This window comes from Mchenga conophoros, linkage group LG3 (genome assembly GCF_057382185.1).
Source record: "Mchenga conophoros isolate Kocher_MC1m ecotype Shallow Benthic linkage group LG3, M_conophoros_male_GT1.1, whole genome shotgun sequence".
In the NCBI taxonomy this organism is placed as follows: domain Eukaryota; kingdom Metazoa; phylum Chordata; class Actinopteri; order Cichliformes; family Cichlidae; genus Mchenga; species Mchenga conophoros.
In genome coordinates, this window is record NC_140528.1 from 59231351 (window position 1) to 59247954 (window position 16604).

The window sequence follows — 16604 nt, forward strand, 5'->3', positions numbered from 1 at the left end:
ACAGGACACATAACTGAATTATAGAAAAGGAAAATCACACTCTAAAAGCAAACGTTTCTAACAGTATGAAGTTTTTAAAAGTACAACAGTCTACCCATAATTTTGATGGCATTTTGTTTAATGTGCATATTTTGTATAGCTAACACGCCTTTATTGTTAAAGTGGTAAAACAATCTCCAGACAATCCTTATTGCATGTATCATAAATTCTGTCAAGTACAAACTGAGGATTCAGATGTGATTTAATGTTAAATCACGCCTTTCAGAACACTCAAGGACACTGTACACAGTAGAAAAATAAAAGCAACATAAAAACAAACAGTTTACACAATCATAAAAGCATAAGACATAAAACAAATTTAAAATAGCAGAGTGGAGAGGTTATGTGGGATAAGCCATTTTGAACAAGTGAGTTCTGAGTTGGGACTTAAAGAGAGAGAAGGAAGTGATATTTCTTAAATCAGGAGGTAGGGAATTCCAGAGTCGAGGAGCAGAGCAGCTGAAAGCCCTGCTCCCCATGGTGGCAAGACAGGGGGAGGGGACAAAGAGAGAAAGGGAAGAAGAAGATCTGAGACACCGAGATGGGCTGGTGATCTGAACCAGATGAGAGAGATATGGAGGAGAGAGATGATGAATAGCCTTAAATGTGTACAAGAGTATTTTGAAATTGATACGATATTCGACCAGGAGCCAATGAAGCTGCTGCAAGACAGGAGTGATGTGGTGGATAGAAGGGGTCCTGGAGATGATACAGGCCGCAGAGTTCTGGACGCGTTGAAGCTTGTGGATGGACTTTTGAGTAAGACCAAAAAGAAGTGAATTACAGTAATCGATCCGGGACGTAACAAGGCTGTGGACAAGAATGGCAGTGGCATGTGGGGTGAGAAAAGGACGGAGACGATTAATGTTGCACAATTAAAAATATGCAGACCGAGTGACATTATTAATGTGTGAATTGAAAGATAGAGTACTGTGGAGGATGACACCCAAACTTTTCACAGAGGAAGAAACGAAGACCGGCGAGTTATTGATAGTAACAGAGAAACTGTTGGTTTCTGGATAATGTTGACTTAGTGCCTACCATGAGGAGCTCGGATTTGTTACTGTTGAGTTTGAGAAAATTAGAAGAGAACCATGAATTTAGTTTGGCTAAGCAGAGGGTGAGGGAGGATGGGGGAAGAGCAGAATCAGGTTTAGTGGACAGATAAAGCTGGGTGTCATCGGCATAACAGTGAAACTGGATATTGTATTTATGGAAAATGTGTCCAAGCGGAAGAAGGTAGATAATGAAAAGAAGGGGCCCCAGGACAGATCCCTGGGGCACGCCTGGTCAGAGGAAAGGGCTGAGAAGTAAAGGATTTGAGTTGAATAAACTGAGTGCGATCAGACAGGTATGATTTACCTGTCTGGCAATACTTATCAGCTAGCATTCCTCCAAAAATGTAAAACTACAAGGAAATGTTTGTCCTCTTACACTATGGTTGACACGCTTCCTTCCTTTTGTTAACGCTGGATTAAGTTAATAAACAGACAACAACAGAAAACAATGGCCCCCTTTTATCAACATTTTTAATGACAAAACTTCAAATTATGTGAGGTTGTTGTAGTAAAGTGGGAGGATTTCAACCTGCCCTTTTTCTCTGGGCTTGGAGTGGACACCAGGACTACAAACATGGATTTATCTGCCCTCCCAGTCTCAAACACAAACCATTTAACTTCTGTTTTATCTTTTTGAACTCATTTGGCCTTTGCATTTGAAGACTGTATCAGTAGTTGTAAAAAGAAGTTTTATTTACAGTATCTGACATCTTGTTGATGACCAAAAATATCCTGATTATGTTCACAGTGTTGTGCGGCATATAACTCTTGCATGAGACACAAAAACATAATGACCTAAAATATCTTCAGCATCTAAAAGTTTCTCACCTGTACAGATGACACCAGCATCCTGATCGTGTGCACAGGTGTTTGTTCCCCATCCACTGTTTTGACACTCAGTTAGAGAACTTTCACTTCCTGAACAGCCCACATTATCAAGCCAAATCTGTCCACTTCCTGCACCAAAGTAAGCCATCTGAGGAGCTCCTAGTGCCGGTCCACAGTTTAACTGTCTGCAAACCACCTCAGCATCATTTAAGTCCCAGCCATCACCGCAGATTGTTCCCCAGATGTTATTGTGATAGATTTCTACTCTGCCAGAGCACTGAGTCAATCCAGACCCGGCTAATCTGATGTCTGAAAACAAAACACAGAGACCACAGATTGTTGAGAGAACATACAGGACACATAACTGAATTATAGAAAAGGAAAATCACACTCTAAAGAGATTAATCCTTTGATGCATTACATGGTGCAAGGTTTTTCTCGACTATCGACCTGGCATGTGGCTATCATCAAGTGGCAGTTCACGAAAGGAAGAGGCACAAGACTGCTTTTACAACCCCATTTGGGTTGTTTGAATATACCAGATTGCCCTTTGGTGTGTGTAATGGTCCAGCCACTTTCCAAAGACTCATGCAGGCCACTATGAGTGACTTAATCCTTCAGATTATGTTTGTGTACCTAGATGACATATTAGTCTACTCATCAACTTTTGAAGACCATTTGGCACATCTTCAGACACTGTTGCAGAGACTCAGGGAAACTGGGCTGAAGGTTAAGGTGGAGAAATGTCGTTTTCTCCAATCTAGTGTACGCTTTTTGGGTCACCAGATCTCAGCTGAAGGGATAGGTATGGACCCAGACAAGATAGCTGCAGTGAGGCAGTGGCCAGTACCCACCACAGTTAAAGAGCTGAGATCCTTCCTGGGATTTTGCAGTTATTACAGGAGATTTCTCCATGGATTTTCGCAGCTGGCAGGTCCTTTGCACGATCTGATTAATGCATGGGCCAAGGAGGACAGTCTAGCTAAATATAAAAAATTGCTTGAAAGTGTGTGGACGCCATCTTGTCAAGAGTCATTTGAACAGCTGAAAGAGAAGCTCACAAGTGCCCCCCTACTTGCTTATGCTGATTTCTCACTGCCATTTGTTGTTGAGACAGATGCCAGCAGTTTAGGACTGGGAGTAGTTCTTTATCAGGTGCAGGGTGGCAGGAAACGTGTTATAGCATACGCCAGCCGAAGGTTGAGAAATGCAGAGAGAAATGACAGAAATTATAGTAGTATGAAATTAGAGCTCCTCGCCCTTAAATGGGCTTTGTCTGAGAAGTTTAGGGGGTATCTCTTAGGCTCCAAATTCACAGTCGTGACAGATAACAACCCCCTCTGCCACCTGAACTCAGCAAAGCTGGGAGCCATCGAACAGCGCTGGGTTGCCCAGTTAGCGCCATTTGACTTTGAGGTGCAGTATCGTCCTGGTCGGTGTAACACAGCAGCCGATACCCTCTCTAGACAGCCATTAGCAGGGGAGCCCCAGCCTGCAGGAGGTGAGGAGGAGTTTGATGGATGCATATGCATCTGTAACCTAGTCATCAGAGGGACAACGCTAGGCCTGGACTTAGTAAGTGCAGGTGTAAAATGTTGTCAGGTGAGGCAGGCCCGGGTCACAGCAATTGAGCAAGACACCCATTTTACTGATTCCCAAGGGAATACACCCACTCTGCCAGGGTATTCTAAGGAAGAGTTGCGACAGTTTCAGAGCTCTGACCCTACTATCAAGTCCTTTAGGCAGTTTTGGGACAAAAAGAAGAAACCCACACACCAGCAGAGGAAAGGTTTGGCTAAGTCTGTGATTTCTCTGCTCCGGCAGTGGTCACGTATCATAGAGTTTATTGGATTGTTGTATCGGGTCATTGAGGATGGACATTTGGGGAGGTGTCAGCAGCTCCTTTTGCCAGCTTGTTTAAGAGAAGCTGTATTGGGGAGTGTGCATGATCAGATGGGGCATCAGGGGGTGGAGCGGACCCAGAATCTGTTATGACAGAGATGTTTTTGGGTTGGTATGTATGAAGAAGTGGACCAGTGGATTAAGAAATGCTACAGATGTGTGCTTACTAAGTTGCCACAGCCCAAGATTCATGCCCCTGTCAAGTCCTTTCTGGCCACTAGACCTCTTGAAGTGGTTGCAGTAGATTTTAGTGTGTTGGAGCCAGCCTCAGATGGACGGGAAAATGTGTTGGTGGTTACAGATGTTTTCACCAAGTTCACACAAGCTTTCCCCACACGCGACCAGAAAGCTGATACAACTGCTAAGATTTTGCTCAGAGAGTGGTTCATGAGGTATGGTGTACCAGAGAGGTTACATTCTGATCAGGGCAGAAATTTTGAAAGTGATGTGATTCAGGAACTGTGCAAGTTATATGGGGTTAAAAAAGCCGTACTACACCACATCATCCCCAAGGTAATGCACAATGTGAACGTTTCAATAGGACACTTCATGACCTATTGCGTACCCTCCCACCAGACAAGAAACGCCGTTGGCCTGAGTATTTGGCAGAGTTGGTCTATGCATACAATGTGACTCCCCATGCCACCACAGGTCACTCGCCGTATTACCTCATGTTTGGAGTGCACCCCCACCTTCCTGTAGATGCTTTACTAGGTCAGGAGCAGGTGCTTGATAAGAGACATGACTGGCTGGTTGTGCATCAGCAGCGCTTAAATGAAGCACATAACAGAGCAAGGCAGTACACGGAGCAGAAAGCAGCAGAAAGGCTTGAGCTGGACAAAACCCGGGTCTATTGCCCCCCTGTTGAAGTAGGTCAGTTAGTTTATCTGCAACACTGGCCCCAAGGCAGGAACAAAATTCAAGACGCCTGGAGCCCTGTGGTTTATAGGGTTGTCGAAGTCCAGGGCAGCACACATGCGGTGGAGCCTGTGGAGGGTGGGCCAGTAAAATGGGTTCAGAGAGCTAACCTTAGACCTTGTATTGGCCCAATTCCTGCACCCAGGAAAAAGAAAAATAATGAATCCCCTGTGGTAGCGGGTCCTATGACAGAAGAGAAAACAGGCTGTTCAGATTCAGATCCTGAGTATGTGTTGTTCGGAGAAACCTCATACCCAATAGCAGAGCAGGGGTCTGATGAAGACAGGGAAGCAGTTCAAAGCAGTGGCATTTCAGAGTCTGTAAACACTGATGATGCTCGTGTTACTGCACCGTCTGCCTCTGAGCAGGTGTCCACACCAGAGACAGTTGCTCCTGAAACCAACAGGGATATTGGGGTCATTACACCAACACCAGTGCCCCGTCGGAGTCAAAGAGCTAATGCTGGAGTGCATTCAAACCCTTAACATGTCCCTGTATCAGCATGTCATGCCATCACTTTGAGCCCGGAGATACTGTCTCAGTTGTTGACTAATATGGGTACTGCCCTCTTTAAAGAAGCAGTGCATGAGTTGAGATATACCAATTGAGTCACCGGGGACGTTGACTCTTAAGCAGGGGAGAATGTAGCCAGGTGGAAGGTTGACATTATGGGACATGCCACTGGATGGCGCTGTTTCTTTTGGGGTACCCCTGAGAGCGCAAGGGATCATGGGGATCTACAGAGACATTCACGGGAGTGCTAGCTTGCATTGGTTTTATGTGGGTGTGCAATGCCTTTTTTCGCTGCGTGATCTGTTTTAAATGCAAAGTGTGGAACAGTTAAGACACCAGGAGTTGCTGCAACCAACTTCGCCGTTCATCTCAGAGGGATCTATATTCCGCTTTCTGCTGAATTAATGCACTGAGAAGCCACTACAGTTATTTTTGCACTGCTAAGTTTGTTTTATTTATGTATGGGTTTATATCAGACACAAAATGACGCTAGACGTCCTTGAGTTCCAGATGCTGATAAAGTTGGGGAAATAACCTGCAGTAGCAGTGGGTTACCAGTGCACAAAGCTGTTACTGGATAAGAACTGTCTGTAACAATTTTATTTCTTTATTTTTACAACCTTTTTTATTTTCTTCTGAGCGCTTACTTTATCATTCAGATTAAAAGATAATCTGTGTTCTGGGCTGGTTAATTTAGCCAGGCTACATATATATTTGGTTGCACTACTATAGTATATTATAATATAACTGCAGCTACTTTTAACGACTCAAACAGTTTCCACCGAAGACAGACATGCATGTAATTGATTTGTCACAGATTTAAAGTTAGATGCCGTTCTTGGCTATTTAACACAAACTATTTAACCTTCTGTTTGTACCTGTTTTAACTCATTTGCCTTTTACATTTTAAGTCTGTATCGTTTGATGTAAAAATAAGTTTTCTTTACAGTATTTGACATCTTGTGAATGACCAAGAATATATCTCACCTGAACAGATGACACTAGCGTCCTCAGAATGGTCACAGTCGTGGTTGCCAAATCCACTGTTGGGACAGTCAGTCAGAAAGTCTTCACTGCCTGAACAGGTCACTTCATCAAGCCATATTTCTCCAGTTCCTTCACCAAAGGAAGCGTTCTGAGGAGCTTCCAGTGCCGGTCCACAGTTTAACTGTCTGCAAACCACCTCAGCAGCATTTAAGTCCCAGCCATCATCACAGACTGTTCCCCAGATGTTATTGTGATAGATTTCAACTCTGCCAGAGCACTGAGTCAATCCAGACCCGGCTAATCTGATGTCTGAAAACAAAACATAGAGACCACAGATTGTTGAGAGAACATACAGGACACATAACTGAATTATAGAAAAGGAAAATCACACTCTAAAAGCGAACGTTTCTAACAGTATGAAGTTTTTAAAAGTACAACAGTCTACCCATAATTTTGATGGCATTTTGTTTAATGTGCATATTTTGTATAGCTAACACGCCTTTATTGTTAAAGTGGTAAAACAATCTCCAGACAATCCTTATTGCATGTATCATAAATTCTGTCAAGTACAAACTGAGGATTCAGATGTGATTTAATGTTAAATCACGCCTTTCAGAACACTCAAGGACACTGTACACAGTAGAAAAATAAAAGCAACATAAAAACAAACAGTTTACACAATCATAAAAGCATAAGACATAAAACAAATTTAAAATAGCAGAGTGGAGAGGTTATGTGGGATAAGCCATTTTGAACAAGTGAGTTCTGAGTTGGGACTTAAAGAGAGAGAAGGAAGTGATATTTCTTAAATCAGGAGGTAGGGAATTCCAGAGTCGAGGAGCAGAGCAGCTGAAAGCCCTGCTCCCCATGGTGGCAAGACAGGGGGAGGGGACAAAGAGAGAAAGGGAAGAAGAAGATCTGAGACACCGAGATGGGCTGGTGATCTGAACCAGATGAGAGAGATATGGAGGAGAGAGATGATGAATAGCCTTAAATGTGTACAAGAGTATTTTGAAATTGATACGATATTCGACCGGGAGCCAATGAAGCTGCTGCAAGACAGGAGTGATGTGGTGGATAGAAGGGGTCCTGGAGATGATACAGGCCGCAGAGTTCTGGACGCGTTGAAGCTTGTGGATGGACTTTTGAGTAAGCCCAAAAAGAAGTGAATTACAGTAATCGATCCGGGACGTAACAAGGCTGTGGACAAGAATGGCAGTGGCATGTGGGGTGAGAAAAGGACGGAGACGATTAATGTTGCACAATTAAAAATATGCAGACCGAGTGACATTATTAATGTGTGAATTGAAAGATAGAGTACTGTGGAGGATGACACCCAAACTTTTCACAGAGGAAGAAACGAAGACCGGCGAGTTATTGATAGTAACAGAGAAACTGTTGGTTTCTGGATAATGTTGACTTAGTGCCTATCATGAGGAGCTCGGATTTGTTACTGTTGAGTTTGAGAAAATTAGAAGAGAACCATGAATTTAGTTTGGCTAAGCAGAGGGTGAGGGAGGATGGGGGAAGAGCAGAATCAGGTTTAGTGGACAGATAAAGCTGGGTGTCATCGGCATAACAGTGAAACTGGATATTGTATTTATGGAAAATGTGTCCAAGCGGAAGAAGGTAGATAATGAAAAGAAGGGGCCCCAGGACAGATCCCTGGGGCACGCCTGGTCAGAGGAAAGGGCTGAGAAGTAAAGGATTTGAGTTGAATAAACTGAGTGCGATCAGACAGGTATGATTTACCTGTCTGGCAATACTTATCAGCTAGCATTCCTCCAAAAATGTAAAACTACAAGGAAATGTTTGTCCTCTTACACTATGGTTGACACGCTTCCTTCCTTTTGTTAACGCTGGATTAAGTTAATAAACAGACAACAACAGAAAACAATGGCCCCCTTTTATCAACATTTTTAATGACAAAACTTCAAATTATGTGAGGTTGTTGTAGTAAAGTGGGAGGATTTCAACCTGCCCTTTTTCTCTGGGCTTGGAGTGGACACCAGGACTACAAACATGGATTTATCTGCCCTCCCAGTCTCAAACACAAACCATTTAACTTCTGTTTTATCTTTTTGAACTCATTTGGCCTTTGCATTTGAAGACTGTATCAGTAGTTGTAAAAAGAAGTTTTATTTACAGTATCTGACATCTTGTTGATGACCAAAAATATCCTGATTATGTTCACAGTGTTGTGCGGCATATAACTCTTGCATGAGACACAAAAACATAATGACCTAAAATATCTTCAGCATCTAAAAGTTTCTCACCTGTACAGATGACACCAGCATCCTGATCGTGTGCACAGGTGTTTGTTCCCCATCCACTGTTTTGACACTCAGTTAGAGAACTTTCACTTCCTGAACAGCCCACATTATCAAGCCAAATCTGTCCACTTCCTGCACCAAAGTAAGCCATCTGAGGAGCTCCTAGTGCCGGTCCACAGTTTAACTGTCTGCAAACCACCTCAGCATCATTTAAGTCCCAGCCATCATCACAGATTGTTCCCCAGATGTTATTGTGATAGATTTCAACTCTGCCAGAGCACTGAGTCAATCCAGACCCGGCTAATCTGATGTCTGAAAACAAAACATAGAGACCACAGATTGTTGAGAGAACATACAGGACACATAACTGAATTATAGAAAAGGAAAATCACACTCTAAAAGCAAACGTTTCTAACAGTATGAAGTTTTTAAAAGTACAACAGTCTACCCATAATTTTGATGGCATTTTGTTTAATGTGCATATTTTGTATAGCTAACACGCCTTTATTGTTAAAGTGGTAAAACAATCTCCAGACAATCCTTATTGCATGTATCATAAATTCTGTCAAGTACAAACTGAGGATTCAGATGTGATTTAATGTTAAATCACGCCTTTCAGAACACTCAAGGACACTGTACACAGTAGAAAAATAAAAGCAACATAAAAACAAACAGTTTACACAATCATAAAAGCATAAGACATAAAACAAATTTAAAATAGCAGAGTGGAGAGGTTATGTGGGATAAGCCATTTTGAACAAGTGAGTTCTGAGTTGGGACTTAAAGAGAGAGAAGGAAGTGATATTTCTTAAATCAGGAGGTAGGGAATTCCAGAGTCGAGGAGCAGAGCAGCTGAAAGCCCTGCTCCCCATGGTGGCAAGACAGGGGGAGGGGACAAAGAGAGAAAGGGAAGAAGAAGATCTGAGACACCGAGATGGGCTGGTGATCTGAACCAGATGAGAGAGATATGGAGGAGAGAGATGATGAATAGCCTTAAATGTGTACAAGAGTATTTTGAAATTGATACGATATTCGACCGGGAGCCAATGAAGCTGCTGCAAGACAGGAGTGATGTGGTGGATAGAAGGGGTCCTGGAGATGATACAGGCCGCAGAGTTCTGGACGCGTTGAAGCTTGTGGATGGACTTTTGAGTAAGACCAAAAAGAAGTGAATTACAGTAATCGATCCGGGACGTAACAAGGCTGTGGACAAGAATGGCAGTGGCATGTGGGGTGAGAAAAGGACGGAGACGATTAATGTTGCACAATTAAAAATATGCAGACCGAGTGACATTATTAATGTGTGAATTGAAAGATAGAGTACTGTGGAGGATGACACCCAAACTTTTCACAGAGGAAGAAACGAAGACCGGCGAGTTATTGATAGTAACAGAGAAACTGTTGGTTTCTGGATAATGTTGACTTAGTGCCTACCATGAGGAGCTCGGATTTGTTACTGTTGAGTTTGAGAAAATTAGAAGAGAACCATGAATTTAGTTTGGCTAAGCAGAGGGTGAGGGAGGATGGGGGAAGAGCAGAATCAGGTTTAGTGGACAGATAAAGCTGGGTGTCATCGGCATAACAGTGAAACTGGATATTGTATTTATGGAAAATGTGTCCAAGCGGAAGAAGGTAGATAATGAAAAGAAGGGGCCCCAGGACAGATCCCTGGGGCACGCCTGGTCAGAGGAAAGGGCTGAGAAGTAAAGGATTTGAGTTGAATAAACTGAGTGCGATCAGACAGGTATGATTTACCTGTCTGGCAATACTTATCAGCTAGCATTCCTCCAAAAATGTAAAACTACAAGGAAATGTTTGTCCTCTTACACTATGGTTGACACGCTTCCTTCCTTTTGTTAACGCTGGATTAAGTTAATAAACAGACAACAACAGAAAACAATGGCCCCCTTTTATCAACATTTTTAATGACAAAACTTCAAATTATGTGAGGTTGTTGTAGTAAAGTGGGAGGATTTCAACCTGCCCTTTTTCTCTGGGCTTGGAGTGGACACCAGGACTACAAACATGGATTTATCTGCCCTCCCAGTCTCAAACACAAACCATTTAACTTCTGTTTTATCTTTTTGAACTCATTTGGCCTTTGCATTTGAAGACTGTATCAGTAGTTGTAAAAAGAAGTTTTATTTACAGTATCTGACATCTTGTTGATGACCAAAAATATCCTGATTATGTTCACAGTGTTGTGCGGCATATAACTCTTGCATGAGACACAAAAACATAATGACCTAAAATATCTTCAGCATCTAAAAGTTTCTCACCTGTACAGATGACACCAGCATCCTGATCGTGTGCACAGGTGTTTGTTCCCCATCCACTGTTTTGACACTCAGTTAGAGAACTTTCACTTCCTGAACAGCCCACATTATCAAGCCAAATCTGTCCACTTCCTGCACCAAAGTAAGCCATCTGAGGAGCTCCTAGTGCCGGTCCACAGTTTAACTGTCTGCAAACCACCTCAGCATCATTTAAGTCCCAGCCATCACCGCAGATTGTTCCCCAGATGTTATTGTGATAGATTTCTACTCTGCCAGAGCACTGAGTCAATCCAGACCCGGCTAATCTGATGTCTGAAAACAAAACACAGAGACCACAGATTGTTGAGAGAACATACAGGACACATAACTGAATTATAGAAAAGGAAAATCACACTCTAAAGAGATTAATCCTTTGATGCATTACATGGTGCAAGGTTTTTCTCGACTATCGACCTGGCATGTGGCTATCATCAAGTGGCAGTTCACGAAAGGAAGAGGCACAAGACTGCTTTTACAACCCCATTTGGGTTGTTTGAATATACCAGATTGCCCTTTGGTGTGTGTAATGGTCCAGCCACTTTCCAAAGACTCATGCAGGCCACTATGAGTGACTTAATCCTTCAGATTATGTTTGTGTACCTAGATGACATATTAGTCTACTCATCAACTTTTGAAGACCATTTGGCACATCTTCAGACACTGTTGCAGAGACTCAGGGAAACTGGGCTGAAGGTTAAGGTGGAGAAATGTCGTTTTCTCCAATCTAGTGTACGCTTTTTGGGTCACCAGATCTCAGCTGAAGGGATAGGTATGGACCCAGACAAGATAGCTGCAGTGAGGCAGTGGCCAGTACCCACCACAGTTAAAGAGCTGAGATCCTTCCTGGGATTTTGCAGTTATTACAGGAGATTTCTCCATGGATTTTCGCAGCTGGCAGGTCCTTTGCACGATCTGATTAATGCATGGGCCAAGGAGGACAGTCTAGCTAAATATAAAAAATTGCTTGAAAGTGTGTGGACGCCATCTTGTCAAGAGTCATTTGAACAGCTGAAAGAGAAGCTCACAAGTGCCCCCCTACTTGCTTATGCTGATTTCTCACTGCCATTTGTTGTTGAGACAGATGCCAGCAGTTTAGGACTGGGAGTAGTTCTTTATCAGGTGCAGGGTGGCAGGAAACGTGTTATAGCATACGCCAGCCGAAGGTTGAGAAATGCAGAGAGAAATGACAGAAATTATAGTAGTATGAAATTAGAGCTCCTCGCCCTTAAATGGGCTTTGTCTGAGAAGTTTAGGGGGTATCTCTTAGGCTCCAAATTCACAGTTGTGACAGATAACAACCCCCTCTGCCACCTGAACTCAGCAAAGCTGGGAGCCATCGAACAGCGCTGGGTTGCCCAGTTAGCGCCATTTGACTTTGAGGTGCAGTATCGTCCTGGTCGGTGTAACACAGCAGCCGATACCCTCTCTAGACAGCCATTAGCAGGGGAGCCCCAGCCTGCAGGAGGTGAGGAGGAGTTTGATGGATGCATATGCATCTGTAACCTAGTCATCAGAGGGACAACGCTAGGCCTGGACTTAGTAAGTGCAGGTGTAAAATGTTGTCAGGTGAGGCAGGCCCGGGTCACAGCAATTGAGCAAGACACCCATTTTACTGATTCCCAAGGGAATACACCCACTCTGCCAGGGTATTCTAAGGAAGAGTTGCGACAGTTTCAGAGCTCTGACCCTACTATCAAGTCCTTTAGGCAGTTTTGGGACAAAAAGAAGAAACCCACACACCAGCAGAGGAAAGGTTTGGCTAAGTCTGTGATTTCTCTGCTCCGGCAGTGGTCACGTATCATAGAGTTTATTGGATTGTTGTATCGGGTCATTGAGGATGGACATTTGGGGAGGTGTCAGCAGCTCCTTTTGCCAGCTTGTTTAAGAGAAGCTGTATTGGGGAGTGTGCATGATCAGATGGGGCATCAGGGGGTGGAGCGGACCCAGAATCTGTTATGACAGAGATGTTTTTGGGTTGGTATGTATGAAGAAGTGGACCAGTGGATTAAGAAATGCTACAGATGTGTGCTTACTAAGTTGCCACAGCCCAAGATTCATGCCCCTGTCAAGTCCTTTCTGGCCACTAGACCTCTTGAAGTGGTTGCAGTAGATTTTAGTGTGTTGGAGCCAGCCTCAGATGGACGGGAAAATGTGTTGGTGGTTACAGATGTTTTCACCAAGTTCACACAAGCTTTCCCCACACGCGACCAGAAAGCTGATACAACTGCTAAGATTTTGCTCAGAGAGTGGTTCATGAGGTATGGTGTACCAGAGAGGTTACATTCTGATCAGGGCAGAAATTTTGAAAGTGATGTGATTCAGGAACTGTGCAAGTTATATGGGGTTAAAAAAGCCGTACTACACCACATCATCCCCAAGGTAATGCACAATGTGAACGTTTCAATAGGACACTTCATGACCTATTGCGTACCCTCCCACCAGACAAGAAACGCCGTTGGCCTGAGTATTTGGCAGAGTTGGTCTATGCATACAATGTGACTCCCCATGCCACCACAGGTCACTCGCCGTATTACCTCATGTTTGGAGTGCACCCCCACCTTCCTGTAGATGCTTTACTAGGTCAGGAGCAGGTGCTTGATAAGAGACATGACTGGCTGGTTGTGCATCAGCAGCGCTTAAATGAAGCACATAACAGAGCAAGGCAGTACACGGAGCAGAAAGCAGCAGAAAGGCTTGAGCTGGACAAAACCCGGGTCTATTGCCCCCCTGTTGAAGTAGGTCAGTTAGTTTATCTGCAACACTGGCCCCAAGGCAGGAACAAAATTCAAGACGCCTGGAGCCCTGTGGTTTATAGGGTTGTCGAAGTCCAGGGCAGCACACATGCGGTGGAGCCTGTGGAGGGTGGGCCAGTAAAATGGGTTCAGAGAGCTAACCTTAGACCTTGTATTGGCCCAATTCCTGCACCCAGGAAAAAGAAAAATAATGAATCCCCTGTGGTAGCGGGTCCTATGACAGAAGAGAAAACAGGCTGTTCAGATTCAGATCCTGAGTATGTGTTGTTCGGAGAAACCTCATACCCAATAGCAGAGCAGGGGTCTGATGAAGACAGGGAAGCAGTTCAAAGCAGTGGCATTTCAGAGTCTGTAAACACTGATGATGCTCGTGTTACTGCACCGTCTGCCTCTGAGCAGGTGTCCACACCAGAGACAGTTGCTCCTGAAACCAACAGGGATATTGGGGTCATTACACCAACACCAGTGCCCCGTCGGAGTCAAAGAGCTAATGCTGGAGTGCATTCAAACCCTTAACATGTCCCTGTATCAGCATGTCATGCCATCACTTTGAGCCCGGAGATACTGTCTCAGTTGTTGACTAATATGGGTACTGCCCTCTTTAAAGAAGCAGTGCATGAGTTGAGATATACCAATTGAGTCACCGGGGACGTTGACTCTTAAGCAGGGGAGAATGTAGCCAGGTGGAAGGTTGACATTATGGGACATGCCACTGGATGGCGCTGTTTCTTTTGGGGTACCCCTGAGAGCGCAAGGGATCATGGGGATCTACAGAGACATTCACGGGAGTGCTAGCTTGCATTGGTTTTATGTGGGTGTGCAATGCCTTTTTTCGCTGCGTGATCTGTTTTAAATGCAAAGTGTGGAACAGTTAAGACACCAGGAGTTGCTGCAACCAACTTCGCCGTTCATCTCAGAGGGATCTATATTCCGCTTTCTGCTGAATTAATGCACTGAGAAGCCACTACAGTTATTTTTGCACTGCTAAGTTTGTTTTATTTATGTATGGGTTTATATCAGACACAAAATGACGCTAGACGTCCTTGAGTTCCAGATGCTGATAAAGTTGGGGAAATAACCTGCAGTAGCAGTGGGTTACCAGTGCACAAAGCTGTTACTGGATAAGAACTGTCTGTAACAATTTTATTTCTTTATTTTTACAACCTTTTTTATTTTCTTCTGAGCGCTTACTTTATCATTCAGATTAAAAGATAATCTGTGTTCTGGGCTGGTTAATTTAGCCAGGCTACATATATATTTGGTTGCACTACTATAGTATATTATAATATAACTGCAGCTACTTTTAACGACTCAAAGAGTTTCCACCGAAGACAGACATGCATGTAATTGATTTGTCACAGATTTAAAGTTAGATGCCGTTCTTGGCTATTTAACACAAACTATTTAACCTTCTGTTTGTACCTGTTTTAACTCATTTGCCTTTTACATTTTAAGTCTGTATCGTTTGATGTAAAAATAAGTTTTCTTTACAGTATTTGACATCTTGTGAATGACCAAGAATATATCTCACCTGAACAGATGATACTAGCGTCCTCAGAATGGTCACAGTCGTGGTTGCCAAATCCACTGTTGGGACAGTCAGTCAGAAAGTCTTCACTGCCTGAACAGGTCACTTCATCAAGCCATATTTCTCCAGTTCCTTCACCAAAGGAAGCGCTCTGAGGAGCTTCCAGTGCCGGTCCACAGTTTAACTGTCTGCAAACCACCTCAGCAGCATTTAAGTCCCAGCCATCATCACAGACTGTTCCCCAGATGTTATTGTGATAGATTTCAACTCTGCCAGAGCACTGAGTCAATCCAGACCCGGCTAATCTGATGTCTGAAAACAAAACATAGAGACCACAGATTGTTGAGAGAACATACAGGACACATAACTGAATTATAGAAAAGGAAAATCACACTCTAAAAGCGAACGTTTCTAACAGTATGAAGTTTTTAAAAGTACAACAGTCTACCCATAATTTTGATGGCATTTTGTTTAATGTGCATATTTTGTATAGCTAACACGCCTTTATTGTTAAAGTGGTAAAACAATCTCCAGACAATCCTTATTGCATGTATCATAAATTCTGTCAAGTACAAACTGAGGATTCAGATGTGATTTAATGTTAAATCACACATTTTTATGAATAGAAACATCGAAACATTTACACTCATTGAGATATTAGCTTTTTCTTTAAAAAACATGTTACAAACAGCTTTAACACAGGATTACACTGGGAATTTTTTGTCCTCTGTAACTATGTTTATATCATACAAATGATAAAATGTTAAGACTTAAAATTTCACAATGACAACTCTTAAACAATCAGGACACCCTAATTTCCTGTTGTCAACATTTAATTCTGTTAACAAACCACAACCACACAATTAGAAAAAAAAGAAAGAAAACATTTGCTTCTCAGCATCCTTGATGACAAAACTAAATTTGTATGCATTTTCTAACAATTTGTTATACAAATGAAAGTGTCCTGTGTTGAAGATTTTTTTAAGGAGCCATAGATCACAAAGCAAAACTAAATAATAATGCAACACCTAAACTTCGGTACAGGTGACCAGTGTTGGTCAAGTTACTTGAAAAAAGTAATCAGTAACTAATTACTGATTACTTCCCCAAAAAAGTAATCCTGTTACTTTACTGATTACTTATTTTCAAAAGTAATTAATTACTTAGTTACTTTTTAAAAACACGATTTACAATCTGAAGAGGTGATAAAGCGATAGATCTTTCAGCCCAATTCTACTTTTTCTGCATAATCCATCATACAAAATGTAATCAAATGGAAAAGTCTCTTTTTTTAACTTGTTTTATCAGTTTTAATCTTTTAACTTTATGCATCAAGCAAAAATTTAATTATATGCAACATTCTCTGACTTGAATAAATTAGTTTAACATTTAAACTTATTTTCTGCACATTCCAGCACATAAAATAAAATATTTTTTGTGTTTACACTCACTCTTTCAAATAGATGCAAGTAAAACACAGCAGAAAATAA

The 16604-nt window shown here is 42.5% G+C and overlaps 1 protein-coding gene across 1 annotated transcript in view; it reads right to left on the reverse strand.

Moving 5' to 3' along the window:
* Positions 1-16604, reverse strand: part of LOC146579762 (scavenger receptor cysteine-rich domain-containing protein DMBT1-like) — a 40035-nt gene that overhangs the window by 3910 nt on the left and 19521 nt on the right. The window contains exons 5-10 of the mRNA XM_085267993.1: positions 15118-15426; positions 10798-11106; positions 8522-8830; positions 6246-6554; positions 5428-5436; positions 1926-2234 (exon numbers count right to left, since the gene is read on the reverse strand). Of these exons, the coding sequence (XP_085124119.1) occupies positions 1926-2234; positions 5428-5436; positions 6246-6554; positions 8522-8830; positions 10798-11106; positions 15118-15426 (1554 nt within the window). The remainder of the gene's footprint in view (positions 1-1925; positions 2235-5427; positions 5437-6245; positions 6555-8521; positions 8831-10797; positions 11107-15117; positions 15427-16604) is intronic.